Below are 19,725 nucleotides of genomic sequence, written 5' to 3' on the forward strand. Positions count from 1 at the left end.
TAGTCCATCCATTCTCTGTTGCAGTGAACTGCCATCCTTTATAAGGGCCAAGGTCTAGAGGAAACCACTGCTGCTGGACTGTCTTGCCCTTATATATGATGAGGGGATCAAGGGCATGGCCCAGGGCAGAGATGCATTCGATGATGGATACCCATGCCCTTGATCCAGGCTGTTTCTTGCGGACAGACTTCGTCTCAGACATGCCTAGCACTAGCCCATTAGATCCTTGGCCCTCAAGGATACCAGTCTCATCCATGTTGTATCTATTGGCTGGTTTAATGCCCTTGATCTCTGGTATGGCGAGGAGTTTGAACCAGTCCCTGATGACCTCAGTAGATGCCCCATTAATACGTCTTGAATCTATAGGGCGACTTCTCTGCACCTTGACTGATGGATTTCTCTTCAAGAAGGCTTGGATCCATCCCTTTCCTATAGGCTCTGTGTCCCCTATAGCATGAAGGATCCTTCCTGCGAATACCCTCACTTGTTGATGAGTTGGGGCAAGGCCAAGGGCATGCTGGATTCGCACCCATTCAGCCAGCTTAGCCTCCTGATCTGGGGATAACCTCTGGAGGTCACAGAAGGCAGCTGTCCTTGCTTGGACACCTTGGAGTCGATGACGAAGTGTTGACCTTGGGATCCCCCATTCAGATGATGCCTTGTGAATAGACTGGCCATTGGCGACGGCATCTAAGGCCTGTTTGACCTCATACTCGGTGTATTTGCCCATAAGGACTATAAAAGGTTATGTAGAAAAAATGAAGTCATTTGGTTAAAAACTGTAAATGTTGTGATGTGGTGAAGTTGGTGAAAATAGGAGGCTGGTGATGGTGATGAGGCATTTTTGGGGGGGCCAGATGTGGGGGGGGGCCAGATGTGGGTATGTTGACTTAAACGCCATCGACCGCCTCCGCATGATAATGGACGCCCTGCACCTGGTTTTGGATGAGCTCGATTCTAACCCGAAATACGGGCAGAACAGCTTGACTCTCGCGCAGATCCGTGGAGGAGTGGCTGATAACGCCGTTCCCCCTAGCGCGTGGGTATCCGGCTCCTACAGGCTCACTATCAGCCCTTCCCAGATGGTTGAAAAAATTGGGCGCCTTATCAATGAGAAAGTATGCCCTGAAACGCAGTACGACCCCAAAGACACGGAGAAACCCTGCAAGTCGGTTGCGGTCAAGTATCCTCTGCAGGATGACCCTCTGGATATCGATCATGACGTTCCAGGTAAGCCCGTTTTACCGTGGCTCAACCAGACGTGAGGTTCAGTTTCATTAACAAAAGTTATAGGTTTTGAAACGTTTGGAGCTCGATTTGGGTCAGACATATCCTTATTAAAGGGCAAACACCACAAATATCTCTTCGGGCCTGGCAGCATTCTAACGGCCCATAAACCTGATGAGTTTGTGACAAAACAGGAGCTCGTTCAAGCAGTAGACGGGTATAAGAAGATAGTCCAGTTTCGACTCCAGGGTGGTAAAGACGCATAAAAGATTCAAGCAAAGAACTCCCCAGCTTCGTTATGCAATCGAGACCAATACTAGCTAACAAACGATGAGGACGTATTTAATCTAAACCAAGAAGAGACTTACTTATAATACAAAGCGGCTTTATACTATAGAGTATGCAACCTTACTATTTAGTGTATAACCTTACTATTTAGTACATAACCTTACTATTTAGTACATAACCTTACTATTTAGTATATACTTTATATACTATCCTATCTGTTGTTCCATTTACTAACGCCTCTTTCGTCTGTATCTGCCGCTGCTGAAGTCACAAGCTCCGCAGGCCGGTGTCCTGTCTTGGCGAAGTATGCCTTTTAACGGTACATATCGGAAAGTCATGCTACTTAGGCGTTGGGGTGGGCGGCTGGGTGAGGCGATTGCGCCTGAACGATAGAGTTTTCTGCCACCAGGCGGCGCTTGAGGACGAGGGCGTAACGTCGGGCACCCACTTTTCGCCCACCCCCCCATTTCGCCCACCCATAAATCCCTCATCAGCACACCTAACCTCCAACCTCCTCCTTTTTCTAACCATCACAACATTTACAGTTTTTATCCGAATGGCTTCATTTTTTCAGCATACCTTTTTCTTGCCCTTATGAGCGCATATACCGAGTATGAGGTCAATCAGGCCTTGGAAGCAGTCGCCAATGGGCAGTCCCTCCGGAAAGCATCAATCGAATGGGGTGTGCCACGTTCAACACTTCGCAGTCGCATCAAGGGCTGCCAACCAAGGCAACTTGCCTTTGCTGACCATCAGAGACTCTCTATAGGTCAGGAGGCTAAGTTGGCTGAATGGATTCGCATTCAGCATGCCCTTGGTGTTGCTCCAACCCATCTGCAAGTGAAGCTATTCGCAGAGAGGATCCTCCATGCTATGGGGGATACAGAGCCTATAGGGAAAGGTTGGATAACAGCCTTTCTGAATAGGAATCCTTCAGTCAAGGTCCAGAGAAGTCGCCCTATCGATTCTAGACGTGTTAATGGGGCATCTACTGAGGTCATCAGGGACTGGTTCAAGCATCTCGCCATGCCAGAGATCATCAGCATTAAACCAGCCAACAGATACAACATGGATGAGACTGGTATCCTTGAGGGGCAAGGATCTAATGGGCTGGTGCTGGGCATGTCTGAGACGAAGTCTGTTCGCAAGAAACAGCCTGGATCAAGGGCATGGGTATCTATTATTGAATGCATCTCTGCCCTGGGCCACAGACTGCATCCCCTCATTATATATAAGGGTATAACAGTCCAGCAGCAGTGGTTTCCTTTGGATCTTGGCCCTTATGAAGGCTGGCAGTTTACAGCAACAGAGAATGGATGGACAACAGATGCCACTGCAGTTGAATGGCTGCAGAAGGTCTTCATCCCTCAGACTGTCCCTCAGGGCAAGGAGGAGGTTAGACTGCTGGTCTTGGATGGGCATGGGAGCCATACAACGACGGACTTTATGTGGCTCTGCTATATAAACAACATCCATCTATTGTTCTTACCACCACATACCTCCCATGTCCTCCAGCCACTTGATCAGTCAGTCTTTGGCCCATTAAAGGCAGCCTATAGGAAGGAGCTTGGATACCTTAGTCATTGGAATGACTCTACTGTTGTAGGCAAGAGGAACTTCCTAGGCTGTTATTATAAGGCTGCCCTGGCAGGGATGACGATCCAGAACATTAAAAGTGGGTGGAAATGGACTGGACTATGGCCTGTTTCTATGGCAAAGCCCCTTATGAGTCGTCTGCTGCTCCCATCAACACCAACACCATCAGCATCATCTCATCAGACCTGCAAAGGGCAGTCTGGAGGCAAGGAGGAAGTCAAGGAAGGCAGGGGAGCTGAAGGATGGGCTTCTGTATCGTCTGCAGTGGCATGGTCGACGCCAAGGAAGATGAAGGATCTGGCTGGCCAGTTGAAGCTATTCACAGAGCTGGATAATGATGCTAGTACTCAACGCCTCCTTTTCATAAAGGTGAAAAAAGGCTTCAGCGAGCAGTCCTATAAGCTGGCAACTGCCCAGCATAATCTTGAGCTCCTGCAGGCCCAAGTCACCAATAATGCAGCAAGGAAAAGAAGGACAGTCCAGATCGACCCAAACACCAAGTTCGCCAATATCAAGGACATCCAGAAGGCTCAAATTGAGGCTGGCGAAAAAGAGGGTATCACGGATGAATCCAGCGAGTCTGATTTACCTAGTGAAGCTGAAAGCTGTATTGTGGTGGCATCTAGACGAAGTCAATAGTTAATTGAACTTGGTGGTTATGATGGGGATAGCCTCATTTATGGGTGGGCGAAATGGGGGGGTGGGCGAAAAGTGGGTGCCCGACGTTATTGGACAAGGTCTGCTGGCTTGAGCTGGGGGTCTCAAGAAGGTAAGGTGCTTTGACTGACAGACAATACTTCTCTTTTTTTTCTCTTCTCTTTTCCCCCACCTTTCTTTCTTCGGTGATTGGGACTGCTGAATCATATCTGCCCTTCCTTGGGCAGTGATGGATTTGGTTGCATCTTGTTTCCTGGTGTTTTCCGAATACACCAACGTAAACTTCTCAACCTCATGCCATGTGGCCTCGGAGACAAGCGCCTAGAAGAGCAACACATCAGATACCGGGAAAAAACACCATCAAATCTCGGGTTGAAAAGTCATCTATCTATCGTTACACTCTACATTGAACCGGAACTGTCAGGCGAAAACAGTGCTTCGTAATCCGGAGTGTCGACTGTCACGTCGTCCTCCCACGGTCTCAACATACATGCAGTCCAACTCTTCTGAAAGGCCATACCATCTAAGGAAAGCGGATGAAAACCTTGGACTCCTCCTGACGGTTGAAGCGACGGTAGTACTCTGGCGCATCCTCGATGCCAATGACCGCCGAGGTGATGAAGCTCGGGCGCGCCCTGCCGCTCGCGATCAGCTGGACCAGTTCCGGCGCCACCAGCTTCGGATCGACGAGCCCGCCGCGCACGCTCAGCCCCTTGAAGAAGAACTCGGTCATCGGCAGCGTCCCGTTGGGCGAGATGGTGCTCCCGCGCGGGCCCGAGGGGCTGTCGGGCGTGGCGACGTACACCCCGACGACGCCGACGCCGCCCCCGGTACGCGTGACGCCCACCGTCTGCCGGAGCAGGATGTCCTCCTCAATCTCGAGATCCGCGTTCAGCGACTCCATGCCCACGGCGTCGACGGACCGCGCGACACCCCCCGGCTCGCGCGCCAGGATCTGCGCGACGGGGTCCGAGGCCCGGAAGTCGATGGGCACGGCGCCGATGGAGCGGGCGAGTTCGAGGCGCTGCGGGACGTGGTCGACGGAATACACGCGGGACGCGCCGCGGAGCAGGGCGGAGTAGGCGGCGAGCAGGCCGACGGGGCCGGCGCCGAACACGGCGACCGAGTCACCGGGCTGGAAGCCAGACCAGGTGACGGCCGTCCAGGCGGTGGAGAAAATGTCGCCGACGGTGAGGTAGTCTTGTTCGAGGCTGGGTGATGTAGTGTTGCGCGTAAGAGGCACGGGGATGAGGTTGGCGTCGGCAGACCGGACACGGGCATACTCGGCTATCGGACGGATTGTTCAGCAAAGCAGATCTGAGATGGGGAAAAAGGTCAGAGGGGGTCTCACCTTGTAGGCCATCGAGAGAGCCACCGCTGCCGAAGAACTCGTACAACGTAGGCTCCATCTCCAGGGTGGCAGTGGACGGGGTGTCCGGGATGACGACGTAGTCGCCGACGGAAAGGGACGACACCGCGCTCCCGACCTCGGCAACGTAGCCAATGGCCTCGTGGCCCATCGTGAATGGGACGGCGCCACCGCCAATGAGGCCGCGGTAGGTGTGTAAGTCGGAGCCGCAGATGCCCGCCGTGGTGATTCGGACGATGGCATCCGTCTGGCTCGAGATCGTTGGCACTGGGAGGTTCTCGACGGTCACATCGTACGGGACCCCGCCAAAGACAACCCCCCTCATGGTGGCATTTAGGGTGCTGTTCATGAGGGCCATGTTCAGTTTGGCCTGAGTAAGGTGAGACAGGAAGTAGTGCTTGGTGATGGTAAGAGAAGGTTATTGTGATGTCGGTTCTTTCGTCTGATGTTTGTTGAGCATCTGCGATCTTTATACCAATACCTGCCAATCCATTTGGCAGACGCACGCCGCATCTTCACGACACGGAGGTCGCTTGGAGCCATCTCCGCGTCTTTGATTCGTAAGCTAAGGGGAGAACCATACGCATTGCGGTCTTGCAGATTGTCCGGACACAATATCGTCACTGTTTGATTACCCACGGTTTTATTGAGCCTTCTGGGATGTTCGAGCCGAGAGCCAAGCCCGAAGACATGCGAGCTAAGCCGGAGAGTTGAACAACGCCGCCTGATGTGAAGCAGCGGAGTGAGTGTAGAGGCACTGCTTGACGTTGTCTAATTTACACGGGCGAGCATGGAAGCACTAAAATAAACTTTGAGGCTTGGCCCGAGTATTAGAAACCTAGCTGATGCCTTTTTGCTTAGTGAACAGAACAGTGTTACTGATGGCGCGGGCCAATTACTGATGCGGCGTTTTCGAGACTGACACGACAACGAAGCCTGAGGACTTTGCTTACGAACCGTTCATATCGGCACAGTTTCTTCAGGAGAAATCTAACTGGACCACTACAGGGAGGCGACATGTTAGGGTCTATCTAGATCAACTTTAAGATTGATTTGCCAAATCTTGAGTGAACAGGCTGAAGACGAGCGGGACGTTGAGTTTTGCGTGTACTTTTCCATCATTCTTTAACCCGTCTACAGCCGGTTCTCATAATTGCCTTCAAAAAAACGTTCAGACTATCGAGTGAAGCTGTAGAGTATAGTAATTCTAACCTTAAGTGCTTCGATGGCCATTTGAAAAAGTATGAGGAGTAGTGTCCATCCTCTTCTTGTGTGGCCGCAGACTCCGGGTCTGAGTTCGGGTGATGGAACGACTGATCAGACGGGTTGGATTCTTACCTGACGTCGTTTAAGAAGCGTAGGGGTTCTCACCCATATTCAAACATCCGAATACTCCTTTCGTCCAACCGCCGTACATGTTGGAAAGCAATTTCACGCACCCAAATTTTGTCCACTTCTCTTATGGGTGTTAACAAGACGCATGACCCTGATGATATGGAGCAATTGGTTCTCTTTCGCGTATTGAACCTTTTTTTATATCCCAAAGTCATACCTGTTTTGGAGCTCTAGTGGTAAAGACACAACCCACGACAAGCATCCTGACAGAGATGTCGTCCATAAGACTCTTGCGCTCCCAAAAGCCGACGGTAGCCCCTCAACCTGAAATTCGAGTCTTTGGCAAAAACCCATAGCCGCCCCTTCTATGCGACGCGGTAAGACACCTTGCTCGTTCCCTTGGAGCGCGAGATCTTCTTCACCTCAATCTTGCCCACCTGACTGCAGTCCCGGACGTGCGTCCCACCGCACGGGTAGCTTCCCAGGCCCTCCATCTCGACGACGCGGCCGACCGTCTCCCCCTCGGGCAGCGCGAAGCCCTCGCTCGCGTGGCACTTCTCGAGGAGCTCCTCCATGGGCCACCAGTGGATCCTGACGGGGCTGGCCGAGCGCACGAACTCGTCTGTCTTGGCCTGGATGGCGTCCTTGTGCTTGCCGTCGAGCGTGCCGATGAAGACGACGGCGGCCGAGTCCGGGTAGTGCGAGGCCTTGGACTCCTTGAGCGGCGGCAGCACGCCCTCGCGGCACAGCGCGTGGATGGCGAGGCTCATGACGTGGCCGGCGGTGTGCAGGCGCGAGTGCAAGTTGCGCTTCTCGGCGTCGACGTGCTGCTGGAGCTCGCCTCCCGCGTCGAAGGTCGGAGCGGCGTCGGCGGGGACGAACCGGCCGAAGTGGAGGATCTGGTTGCCCTGGGCCGGCTGGCGGACCGACTTGACCTCGAACGTCGACTCCGCGTTGGCGGGTGCCGCATCGGAGGGGGCGGTCATGGTTCCGATGTCTGAGGGCTGGCCGCCGCCCTGGACGTGGAAGATTGTGGAGTCCGTGATGACGGCGTGCTCGATCTCTGGGGCGTCCTTGACGAGAGCTTGGTCGGATTCGGCGAGGTCAGATACCGGGACGACGGAGAAGACCTTGGCGGTATGGAGGAGCCGCTCCCCGTCTCGTTGGTAGACGAGTTGGGTTGATTCAGTCATCTTGAGAAGCGCGGGGCTGGTGAGCTGGCTCCTGTACGTGATTTTCAGGGTCCAGACGTACTGCGAAGGACACCCTGCAACAGAGACGGAAACTGATTGGGGGGAGTGTCGGTGTATTGTTTACCGAGGCGCTATATCTTGAGAGGAGGTGAGAGACGTGGGGAGAGCGGTGCGTGAGGTTGGGAATCGGCAACAACCAGGCCTTTTATGGTCTTGAAAACAATGTACAACTCAAGGTACATGCAGGTGCAAAGCCCGGCTGGCAACAGTACAGTACGTACTTCATTTAATGCAGGTGCATCTTAGCCGAGCCGTTCTAGACCTCGACAAATGGCCACCTGATAATCTCCGTAGGAGTGAGCATGAGGGACTTTCGGGGGGGGGCCAACGGAGCTTTTCAGGAGGAGACGGTGATACATCCCGGAGCAATACAAGGGAAGGGGCAGTCATTGAAAGTACTGTTTCTTGTTCCGGACCTGCTAAAAGAAGCTATAAAAGAAGCTGAGGAGATACAAAAGGAATGTCTAGCTAGCATGATATTTCCAGTCTATATTATAAAGTGTCTCTAACCCCCACGCCCCTGTTGTTCTTGTTCTTGGGGCCTCGACATCCCCCCCCCCCGCTTGCATACTCTTAATCCAAGGCGACATGCTCAGAACCGCGAGAGCGATTGCTGAGCCCGCTCCCAGGTGTCCCGGTCCCGGATGTAGCACGCATTGTCCGCGACGATGGCGCACGGCAGGAAGCGCGAGTGGTCGACGTCGTAGGTGACGCTGCCGTCGACCCCGAGCAGCGAGGCCTCGATGGCGGCCTCGCACATGGAGTGGCACTTGGCGCCCCAGTGGCCCGCGATGGCCTCGCGCGTCCACTTCTGCTCGAGCTGCTGCTTCAGCTCCAGCGTCTTGGTCTCGAGCGTCGCGATCTCGAGGTGCCGCAGCGCGTCCATGATGATGGCCGCCGCCGGCGCCTCGCGCATCTCGAGCGCCTTGTCGTCCGTCGAGAGCGGCTCGAGCCCGACGAACCGGCCGAGGCCGAACTTGCCGACCTCCCTGTTCAGCAGCTCGATCGCCCGGATGAGCGGGATCCGCTTGCCGTCGACCGAGACGAGGTTGCCGTCCTCGAACCGCAGCGTGATCTTCTGGCTCGGGTGCGCCCCGGACCCGCGCGTCCACGTGTAGGCGTCCTCGGGGATGCAGAAGCCTTCCGGGTCGCCCAGGGGCCCGTCCTCGAACTCGCGGCACCACAGGTTCTCGTCGCCGCTGAGCTTGCGCTCCGACATGATGGTCAGCCCCGCCGCCGAGAGCTCGTCGGCCTTTTTCTCGCGCGAGACGACCGAGTGCGGGTACGGGCTGCCGAACCGCCCGGGGAACCCGAGGCGCCGGATCGAGTTGTTGAGGCGCGGCAGGCTGTTCTGGGAGAGGTTGGCCGTGTGCAGCAGCAGGCCCGCGCCGAGGTCCTTGGCGTAGTCGGTGACGAGGCGCGCGATGACGGGCCGCGTGAGGGAGCTGCTGATGGGGAACATGCCCATGTACGTGGCGTGCGCGCGGATGGCGGGCATGACGCCCTCGTTGACAAAGGCCTCGCGGCCGTCGAGGAGCTTGAAGTACGCGCCAAAGTGCGCCGCGTGCCGGGTGAGACCCTCCTCGTCGACGGGCGATCCGACGTCGACGGCGACGGCGTGGATGTTGGTGAAGCCGAGCTGCTGGAGGCGAAGGAGCAGGTAGGTGCTGTCCAGGCCGCCGCTGAACATGGTCACGACGGGGTCATCCCGGTTCTCGATCTGCGCGAGCTGCTCGAAGCTTTCGATCGGCCTCTTGTCCTGCAGGGGTGCGCCATTGGACACCTTCTCGGAGTTTTCAATGGCCTTCTTCTCGTCCTGGACGGCGCCGTTGGCTCTGAGACCCTGCGATTTGTTAATATATTGCCCTTCTGTCTGCAGTGGAGACAGCTTATGCATACCATTGTGTTAAAGTGTGTGTTGGAAATGATTTGAGAAAGGTGAAGCTGTTTGGTTTTCCTGTTTGGACAGATGAAAGCGTCGGGGTTCAAGGTTCTTTGATTGAGCCAAGGTGTATGTGTCTGGAGAATGTGATGTCTTTGATGTGATGTCTTTTCCAAGAGATTCGAGTCTATGTCAGGATAACCGACCGCGTTATATACAATGATGACACTCTTCTTTCAATACGCTTTTCTCTCTCTTCACCATACAAAACGAACCTGTGATCGATCGATGTCTGTTGTGTTCAACATCGTCGTATGTCGACCATGTTGTCAAAAAAGGGCGTACATGTCATGTTGACAACGAGCCAGTTTCTCGCAAGGGTTCAACGCCCAGGCACCTTTCTCTGAGCTACTGCTAGCTAGACTACGACACAGTCGAATGGTGTGAGAGACCTATCTCGTGAGGTGGCACTCAAAGCGTATCAAACACTGCAAACCAAACCGGACTTATTTCCCCCCGGAAGATGGCTAGCTGTGCGCTGTCTGGCTCGAGAGGGGACTACTGGTGCTATGACTAATGTCATTCATTAAAAGATATGCGGTATTAGTTGTGGGTGCATATTGGATTGATGCCTTATGACATCCCAACACTGCCTAGAGCTGCTGTTGGTGATAAGAATGAAGAGCCGATGAGCTTGATCCTGTGAGTATTTGCTGGCCGGCCGCTGATATCAAAGACCAAAAGCATCCCATGCAATCTCGATCGCCAAGCCGCCAACCATATTTCACCTCTATCTACACGTACGACCAACAAGTTACGCGAACAAGTATCCCCGGGACATCCATGCCCATACCGCAGCCCCATCTGAGTTGTGCGAGCCAAGTATCCCCGGGGCGAATGCAGGGCAGAAAAAAAACTCTCACTCTCTGGCGTACCTAATACTACACTTGACTGACTACGGATGGACCAGGCACCCCATGACACGCGAGATGCCATTTTTGGTCTGTCACACGTTGGTCTGCTTCCAAGAGCAGAAAAGTCACCCTATCATATGTTCCACCTGTAGGTAGAGCCGCTAGTGCTTCCGAGAAACGTGCATCGAAAAGCGATGCGTGTTGGAACTTAGGGTGATGAGGCTATTTCCGCGACTACGACAAGCGTGCCTGAAGGGGATGGTGGGAAAATGTGAAATGAATATGGTACAACGTCGTCTACTTATACAATCAGCATGCTTTACTGCATGCAATAGATGCATGTTGAACTGGAAAGCAAAATCGCAGAGCCGTTCTTTAACTGAATTTTCTTAAAAGACTTATGAAATAGACCTACTTGGTACCACCGAAAGCAGGAAGAACCATGTCCATGATACGAATGTACGTCGGACGCTTTGAGGCCGCCGCCGTTACATGCAACCGTCCAGATGGGATAGAAACGTCGGCTTTTAAAAAGCATCGCACCACCTCCTGGCCCACCCAAACGACATTGTAAATCCGTTCTAGGGCGTACCACTGGTATTACAAGAGGACAACCTCCTCCTGTCCGGAGTCTCTAATATCCCTAGCGAAACCTAGATTCATGTTGGGTTCACGGTCTCCATCAGTAACACTCCGATTCGGTGCCCACATGAGGCGCAAACACCACAGGACCCTGCAGGCCAGCATCCAACAAGCAAACTGCAAACGACCACCCCCCTGTTGTTGCGTTTGACGCCGGGGTATTTGTTTTTTTGGCGCGAGAAGTTGGCAGATGTCGTTGAGTTGGCTGGCTACCTCCCCTCCATTAGCCCATCGTCACGTGTGGAAGGATTCGTTCGATGGCATCGGTTCTGCAACTCAGATCCGAGCCTAAAGATTGACCCACACACACACACACAATACACACACACACACACACACCATGAACCAGGCGTCCGTAATTCCCATCACGTCACCACATGACAAAAAATCACACGACATCACGCACCAGCAAGCGAGACTCGCAACAATCTGAAAGCGAACTCCCCATGGCAGCCTAAGGGGGTCATGGTATTCTCTTTCTGCTCTACGGCCCAACAGTGGGCCCGGGCATCTAGGAGTCTGATAGGTTCGGGGTTGGGGTTCGGGGGGTTTGGGCTAGAGCTGGAGCTGGGGCTGGGGCATCATCATTCCGGCCGGCCAAATCCCATTGGGGTCATTTTTACTAGTTTGTCTGCAGAATGCAAAACCGAATGTTCAAGGGCTCACCGTATTTTCACCTAGACCAATTGGCTGGAGCTGTTTGGCTCCCTCTGCACGTTTCTGGCTCGCCTGTGCTCCCACCGTGTGTGCTTGTGTGTGTGTGTGTGTGTGGTAACGAAGGGGAAATCAGCGCTTATTCCTAGCAACGAGACTGCCAGAAAGCATCCGAGACCAGCTTTCTCATAACTCATCCATATGTTTAACCATGGGATTTTGGAAATCTGGTTGAGGACGCCAAGAACCAGTCTCGAACATGGGTCCACGCATTTTCATGCATCAGGCCCCATCACGAGATATCTGCATCATCTGCGCGCGCGGCCAACTACGGGTGGTGTGTTGGCTACGGGCGGACGCTAAGCCGCTACCGGCCAGTGCAGGTCCCCTATTGTTTACCGCTTACGGCTCCCGGTTACTCGGACCAGCGCTCCCGGGCAGCGGACCCCGAGCGGCCGGATATGGCCCCACTACGACTGGTTGCCCGTTGGAGGGTAGCGCCGGAGTCAAGTAACTCCGGGACAGACAAATTCTAAGCCAAACCCCGGTTATTGGCTCAAACCCTCCCCCCTCCCCCGGACTCTCTCTCTCTCTCAACGTTCTACCTGATCCTAGATGTTCTACGCTCCTCCGGCCGTTGCATCCGAACGAGCTGGTCTCTGACACATGATGCCCGCCCGCATGTCTGCAGTGTGACGCTGGGGGGGTAGGAAATCGGGTCATCTTGCGCCTCCTGCCAGCCAACAGACATCAGCCTCCGGCGAACGCGGAGAATTTAGCATCACTTGCGTCACATGTGTGTTGCATCCTACTTCGTCGCCCGAGAGGGAAGTGTTCCTGACAATCACATTAAGAGGTCGTGAAAGAGGGGTTCCATGTAGGCAAAAGTTCCCTTGCAACCCCCAGAATAAGGAACCCTCCCTCCATGCGGATTTCGGCCGTCGTCGTGTCGCCGGTGATACTCCTCTTAGTGTGCTGTTGACACGCTGATCTCGAATTTGTCCGCGCTGTCATTTCGGAAAAGTTCACGAGGGCCTACAGCTGAACCGGCAATGGCGTGCGACTACACACGGCTGGCACCTTATTACCATCTTACCACCCGGAGTCGGGATTAGATGAGTAGACAGGAGGAACGGCGCGTGCTCTTCCCAGCCAGCGTTTCATCGTGACATTGCAACATGGCTCGAACAGCAAGCGTGGTGCCATTAACGACACCGGCTTCAGCCTCGGTTGCGCCCAGCAAAGTAGCAACAGCCCATCGCAAGCAACTAGGGGCAGCGACTAGCGGGGTATAGTCCTTGCAGATGTAGAATCGGGCATGCAGAATCTGCCCACACGGAGGTTTTTACAACCTCGATGCTTCGTCGGAGAAACTCTCACGATTCTGGGGCGGCGGGGGAGGGAGGGGGCTGGGAGTGTTTCTGACCGTTGCATCAGACGTACTCGAGAAGCCGTCATGCTCACCGTAACACGCAATTCTTGTTTGTTTTGGCCGCGGAAAAGGTGGGTAAGAAAAGCTTGATCGCGATGTGAAAGTTGCGTCGATTTCTCACGGGAGTGGCCATTTCTTGGGTATATAACATGTCTGGAAGTCGCGCTTATCGTATATTCAAGCTCACAATCCAGATAACACTTCGAATCACCTCAGCTCATACATCGGGTCGAACCTCAAAGTCCACTTTAGCCTTGGCTGACATCTTTCACTTTGCACACCGATCATTCGCCTCCTCCAAAACCTTCAGCAATGGCTATCAGCGAGCCCATCATCGTCTCCAAGTCTCTCCCGACTATCCACCTCGACCTCCTCCGGGCCGAGAGCGCCGACGAGAGCAGGAACCTCCTCGACGCCTGCAAGAGCCACGGCTTCTTCTACCTCGACTTGACCAGCGATGCCGAGCTGTGCAGGCTGTGGGCGGAGATGCTCCGCATCATGGCCGAGTACTTCAACCAGCCTCTCGAGGTCAAGATGCAGGACGCCCGTGGCAGCGACAACTTTGGGTATGCCCTCCTTCACAGATCTCACCTCGCCAAAACTTTGGTCTCAATTACTGATCCCCTATAAGCTACGAACCCATGGGCACCGAGGAGGGGCCCAACCCCAAGACAAGAGACGGATACGAGTCTCTCAAGGTGCGTTCACCTCTTCCTGAATAAATGCCAAAGTCAACCAAACCAACAAATCCCCCCCTTAGTTCTCCCGCCGTGAATTCCTCAAGGGCTCTTCCGACCTCACCACCTCGGTCCGCGCCCAGGAAGACAGCTTCTTCTCCTTCATCAAGAACGCCCACGAAATCACCCTGATGATCCTCTCGCGCCTCTCCTCGCAGCTGGGCCGCACCGACAGAGCCCGCTTCGAGGCCCACCACGCCGACCCGGGCCCATCCCTCTCGACCCTCGGCCTCCTGCGCTACCCCAAACACGACAGGCCCGCCGGCGAGCCCAGGAACGTCGGCCACAACAAGCACACCGACGTCGGCTCCCTCACCTTCCTCCTCGCCGCCCAGTGGGGCCTGCAGTACCTCTCCCTGACCTCGCGCCGCTGGGAGTTCATCGAGCCCCGGCCGGGCCACGCCATCATCAACGTCGGCGACAGCCTGCGCTTCCTCTCGGGCGGCGAGCTCGCCAGCGTCGTGCACCGCGTCGTCCCCCTGCGCAAGACCCAGGACGAGGACCGCTACAGCATCGCCTACTTCCTCCGCATGAACGACGGCGGCGTCTTCAGCGACACGACGGGCAAGGCCTGGACCGCCAACGAGTGGCACGACTTCAAGTTCGGCGTCTTCAAGAACCCGAGCGTCCTCGACGTCAAGGGCCAGTTCCTGACGGGCATGATGATCAAGGACAGCGACAAGTTGGAGGGTCACGCCGCGGTTTCGGCATAGTCTCTCGTTTCCGGCTTCTTCTTCTTCTTCTTTTTTTTTCTTCCTACGTTTTCTCCTTTCCTTTCTGTCAGCGCAAACTGTGTTGACTTTTCGTACATGGAAAAGGTGGTGCGCTCACATAGATTTTCATGCATCAATCAATCTAGAACTCGTTTTACACTCCTTGCTAGATTAGTCTTCATGCTGTGACGACGAACTGATGTTGCAAGGTAAACCTTTCGAATTGACATCGTTTGGTTTTACTCAGGATCTTACTGAGCATCGCATGGAGTTAGTCGGGGGGGTATAGAAGTTTAAAGACGACTTTGGCCAATCACCCAGTCGTCAAGACAGCTGATGACAACACTGGTCGTTTGGTTCCCGGCACCGGCCCGTGGTCAGAAATCCCGGCAAGATGAAAGCTGTGTACCTAAGAAGTAGTATGTCGGACCATTTTTGCAAGCGAAGCCGAGAGGTACGCGCGTTGTGAAGATAATTGTTCTTGAGGTGGGTTACTGTCCCCTCAACTCTCCTAAATGTGACTCGGTTACAAGGGGGGCGTTCATCCCTTTTCACCTTCCCCTCAAGAAAGTGACCCTGCAGATCTTGTTCAGTTTTAGAGCTGGGGGCTTGCGGCACAAACAACCACTGCATGACATGGCTGGGCGTGGCGCCACACGCTTGCGAAGGGCGCGCGGGGGAGGGGCACATTTACCACGAATGAATGGACAATGCAATGCCCACTCTCCTAGGGACGACAGGGCTGCTCTTACCAACCCAGAAGACGGCTAGGTCGAGGTTTCGAACTCACAAATCACCTGCCGCTGGATGACATGTGTCCATGAAGGGCTACAACGGAATTACTTCTATGAGGAAGTCGGTTCGTCGGGGGTCACTGGATCTCACGACATCGTGCATATCGCCGGGTGCTTATCGAACGACATGAGTTTCAGCAGAAGATAAGTCTACAGCGTCGTTGGATGATGTGCAACTCACGCTCATTGGGGAGAGGCACAGGACACAGGCAGTCTGATAGCCCGGGGCAAGAATCGAGTCCGACTCCGAAGTGCTGAGCGGTAAGTCAAACTACCCCCATTTCGGCACCCCCCCCATCTCGGCACCCCCAGCCCCACCAAGCTACACTAAAACCTACTACTTTCTATACATACTATATAACCCTACTTTTAAGACTAAGAATTATACTAAAATTATTTATAGTAATTAAGTACTATATATACTAAAATTTACTATTTTTATATATGTTTAGCTAATACTTACTATATACTAGTAGTTAGAAAGTAAAAGTAGTATTTTACTAGTAATATACTATATTTCTTTTTATAAGCTTTATAACTTAAATTTAAAGCTAAATAGTATATAATAACTACTATAAGTATTTATAGAGTACTACTATAGTTATATAAGGTTTAATTTAATATTACTTACTTAATAGCTTTTTTATAGCTATTTATAAATTTTCCTTACTAAATTAATATAAGTAGAAAACTAACTTCTTTATTTTAAGCTTATTAATAGTAGTATACTATATTGCTCTATATTATAATACTAATTATATAGAAATATACTATAATAAGTAGTTTTTATATTTTAATATAATTTCTTTAAATTATAAAAGATGTTTTAAAAAATGTTAAGGTTTACTAGTAAAATACTAGTAGATACTAACATTAGTATTTATAGTATAATTAGTATATAGTAGATAGAAATAATAGCATATTTACTTTTTAAAGATACTATATTACATACTATTTACTTAAATATATAATTTTATATTAAATATAATAAGTAGGTTTATAGTTATAAGGGTGCTAGAAAGTAGTAGGTTTTGGTGTAGCTTGGTGGGGCTGGGGGTGCCGAGATGGGGGGGGTGCCGAAATGGGGGTAGTTTGACTTAGATGATAGGAGACTACAAACGTATAAATAACGAGTGGTTGCCCCCCGCTGCTTCAATGATAAACAGCCTTCTCATCTATTCATATTCAAACAACTTGTAGTACGATCTCACGCAGGATTCTACCACAGAACATGGCGACTTCACCACCGACAATCTACCTCGCGGTCAGCCAGAAGCACACGCTTTCCACCACCCCGGAAACACTCGAAGCTCTGTCTCAGCAGTGCCAGAAAGCGTCCAAGCAGGACCCGTCTCCCGACCTGATTCTCTTCCCCGAGGCCTACATCGGTGGCTACCCGCGAGGGGCTACTTTCGGTGCCGCGGTGGGAGGCCGTACCCCTGAAGGCAGAGAACAGTTCCTGAACTACTTCAAGGATGCTGCAGACCTAGGGGACACTCCCGAAGGCGCGGGGGAGAAGTGGGTGAAGAGAGAACTCGAGGGCCAAGAAGAGGGCGGTGCGGGTCGAGTCCGGAGAGGCGATGGCACGCGAGAGTACCTTGAACGGGTGGCCAGAGAGACCGGAATATTCATTGTCACGGGAATCGTGGAACGAGCAGGAGGCACTCTCTACTGTGCTGTTGTATACGTCTGTCCCAAGCTGGGAGGTGAGTATGACACATTTCGCCCTGTTACGCGGCGGCTATGAATGGGGGGAGCAGCAGAAACTGACTAGACATCAGTGATTGGCAAACGGAGAAAGGTGATGCCAGTAAGTCTTCCCCCCCCCCACCCCCCTCGCAGTGATGTCTTCCATATCAAATTTACTAAGCTGAAGCTTCATTTCCGCAGACAGGAAGTGAGCGCCTGATCTGGGGCCAAGGACAGCCGTCCTCGCTCCGCGCCGTGACAACCAGCCTCAGGGGCGTCCCGATCACGCTCGCAGCCGCCATCTGCTGGGAGAACTACATGCCCCTTCTGCGGCACTCGCTCTACAGCCAGAACGTCAACCTTTACCTGGCCCCGACGGCGGACACGCGCGACACCTGGCCGGCCCTCATGCGAACGGTCGCCTGCGAGGGGAGGTGCTTCGTCCTGAGCGCGAACCAGTGCCTCAAGAAGCAGAGCCAGCCCGCTTGGGTCTACGGGGAGAAGTCCGAGAGCGAGGAGTTCGTGTCCACCGGCGGGTCCTGCATCGTGTCTCCGCTGGGACAACTCCTTCAGGGACCGTTGTGGGAGGATGAGGACGGCATGCTGACGGTCGGTGTCAACTTCGACGACTGCGTCAGAGGCAGGTTGGATCTGGATGTCGCCGGGAGCTATTCGAGGTATGTTGAGGCTCTCTGTGGGCTTTCACGGTGTGTGTGTTTTACGGTTCACTGACATGGCTAAATAGGAATGACGCCTTCAAGCTGACTGTCACTGGGCTTGATATTAGCCCTCCATTGTGAGTCAGACTGGCTGCTTATCGCACTTGCTTTGGAAAATATTAGGAAAGTTTGGATCGAGGCAAATGTTAGCAGTAGGATGAAAGTCCAAAGAGGTCATGATTTATGCGGGGCTGTCTAGGCGTTGGCCGTGCTTGTCGTTTACGCTGTTGTAAGTCAAAGCACCCACTTTTCGGCCACCCCCCCATTTCGGCCGGGGTTTTACACCAAAAGTACTACTTTTCACTACACCCTTTTATTAATAACTAATATAGATAAATAAATATAAAAAGTCTTATAAAATAGTTTTTTATCTCTATTTTATATATATAGTATTTTCTAACTTTATATAGCTTAGTAATATACTTAGTTTATAGTATAAAGTAAAAACTCTACTTTCTAATACTATTTTTAAGATTTTAAATTTTAGTATTATATAGTAATTATAGTACTTATAGTAAAACTACTTAAATAACTTTAATTATAGTATATATTTATATTAAAAGAAAGTAGATTTACCTATATAAATAGCTTATTTACTATATAAGTTTAAAAATAGTATAATACTAGTAAAATATATACTAGTTAAATTTTACTTTTATAATACTTATATAACTACTATTAAATACTTAACTATAAGTATATAATATAAAAATCCAATTAAAAAAGTATATATATATACTAAAAATAGCTTTTTTAATATAAAGCCTACTAAAATATTTTAGCTTAAGCTACTGTTAAGGACCACTAGTAAAATATACTATAATCTTAACATTTTAAGATTTCTAACTTTAAAGACTTAATACTTTATATATAGTATAGTAGAAGCTTTTATACCTATTATCTATAGTTATTTTATAGTTATATATAATATATAATATTTATAGATTATTTAGGGTTAGGGTTAAGGAGCTAGGGTTGTTAGTTTTAGTAGATTTTAGGTGTAAAACCTGGCCGAAATGGGGGGGTGGCCGAAAAGTGGGTGGTTTGACTTACATATTTTGACCCAATGCGATTGAGGATTAACACGATCTCATCCATCAACGTCATGCCTTGTCCATACTTCGTGACTCAAGATGCAAATTGACATGAGCACCTTGTTCCTCAGCAAAGTATGGGGCATCCAACAGACATTTCGTTACGATGATGATGCTGACGTGAGGACAGAAATGTGGTGAAGTTCACAGACAAAATTACCGAGACTGGCGATAGGGGAGCTCGAGTGACGTTGTCTGAGGACGGGGTCCGATGTACAACAAACAGAGTTGAGTACCCGGCGGCGACCGTGGTGGTCGCTATGCATGTTTTTTTTACTAATGTGATTGTGGAATAGTACTGGTCCGTCACGTTGTTAGGTTTGATATGTTCCATCAAGCTCCTCTTCGGTGCCTATGCGGTCTTGGGTGTCTATGGAGGTTCTTTTCGTGTGTCCCGAGCCACGTGGACTACTCTTGTCTCAAGCCGGCCCCACCCAGCTCATCGTGGAAGTTGAGCAAAGGCGGCGAGGCAACTCATTCAGCTCACTCAGCTCACTCAGCTCGCTCAAATGGTTAGAGACATCTGAACGTAGACTTCGCGGCGTATCTTGTACACACGACGGGGGGGGGGGGGGTTCTGAACTGTGCCGCACACGGGTCTACGGCTAAAACTGCAGCATGTTCTTGGCTGGCGCCCACGCTCAAGCATCAAGTCCAAAACCCAGACTGACTCTGCTGTAGTTTGGAGAGGCGCGTTACGACCTTCCCAAGCAAGATTAGCGGAATCCCA

At 51.8% G+C, this 19,725-nt stretch overlaps 5 protein-coding genes across 5 annotated transcripts; 2 read left to right on the plus strand and 3 right to left on the minus strand.

Annotated features, from left to right (window-relative positions):
- Window positions 1-4,291: 4,291 nt before the first annotated feature.
- On the minus strand, window positions 4,292-5,495 carry CH63R_12489 (putative Alcohol dehydrogenase; the record flags this gene model as incomplete). Its single annotated transcript, XM_018307463.1, has 2 exons — window positions 4,292-5,055; window positions 5,120-5,495. 2 exons carry the CDS (start codon window positions 5,493-5,495, stop codon window positions 4,292-4,294), a joined length of 1,140 nt encoding a protein of 379 aa, XP_018151880.1.
- Window positions 5,496-6,837: 1,342 nt separating this feature from the next.
- CH63R_12490 (Alanyl-trna synthetase) lies at window positions 6,838-7,665 on the minus strand (the record flags this gene model as incomplete). Its single annotated transcript, XM_018307464.1, has 1 exon — window positions 6,838-7,665. The coding sequence occupies one exon, from the start codon at window positions 7,663-7,665 to the stop codon at window positions 6,838-6,840; it is 828 nt and encodes a 275-aa protein (XP_018151881.1).
- A 652-nt stretch (window positions 7,666-8,317) lies between these two features.
- On the minus strand, window positions 8,318-9,622 carry CH63R_12491 (Argininosuccinate synthase; the record flags this gene model as incomplete). Its single annotated transcript, XM_018307465.1, has 1 exon — window positions 8,318-9,622. One exon carries the CDS (start codon window positions 9,620-9,622, stop codon window positions 8,318-8,320), a length of 1,305 nt encoding a protein of 434 aa, XP_018151882.1.
- A 3,939-nt stretch (window positions 9,623-13,561) lies between these two features.
- CH63R_12492 (Gibberellin 20-oxidase) lies at window positions 13,562-14,699 on the plus strand (the record flags this gene model as incomplete). Its single annotated transcript, XM_018307466.1, has 3 exons — window positions 13,562-13,815; window positions 13,881-13,947; window positions 14,010-14,699. The coding sequence occupies 3 exons, from the start codon at window positions 13,562-13,564 to the stop codon at window positions 14,697-14,699; spliced, it is 1,011 nt and encodes a 336-aa protein (XP_018151883.1).
- Window positions 14,700-16,724: 2,025 nt separating this feature from the next.
- On the plus strand, window positions 16,725-17,982 carry CH63R_12493 (carbon-nitrogen hydrolase; the record flags this gene model as incomplete). Its single annotated transcript, XM_018307467.1, has 4 exons — window positions 16,725-17,199; window positions 17,275-17,303; window positions 17,384-17,859; window positions 17,928-17,982. 4 exons carry the CDS (start codon window positions 16,725-16,727, stop codon window positions 17,980-17,982), a joined length of 1,035 nt encoding a protein of 344 aa, XP_018151884.1.
- Window positions 17,983-19,725: the final 1,743 nt, after the last annotated feature.

Source organism: Colletotrichum higginsianum, chromosome 9 (assembly GCF_001672515.1).
Source record: "Colletotrichum higginsianum IMI 349063 chromosome 9, whole genome shotgun sequence".
Taxonomy (NCBI): Eukaryota; Fungi; Ascomycota; class Sordariomycetes; order Glomerellales; family Glomerellaceae; genus Colletotrichum; species Colletotrichum higginsianum.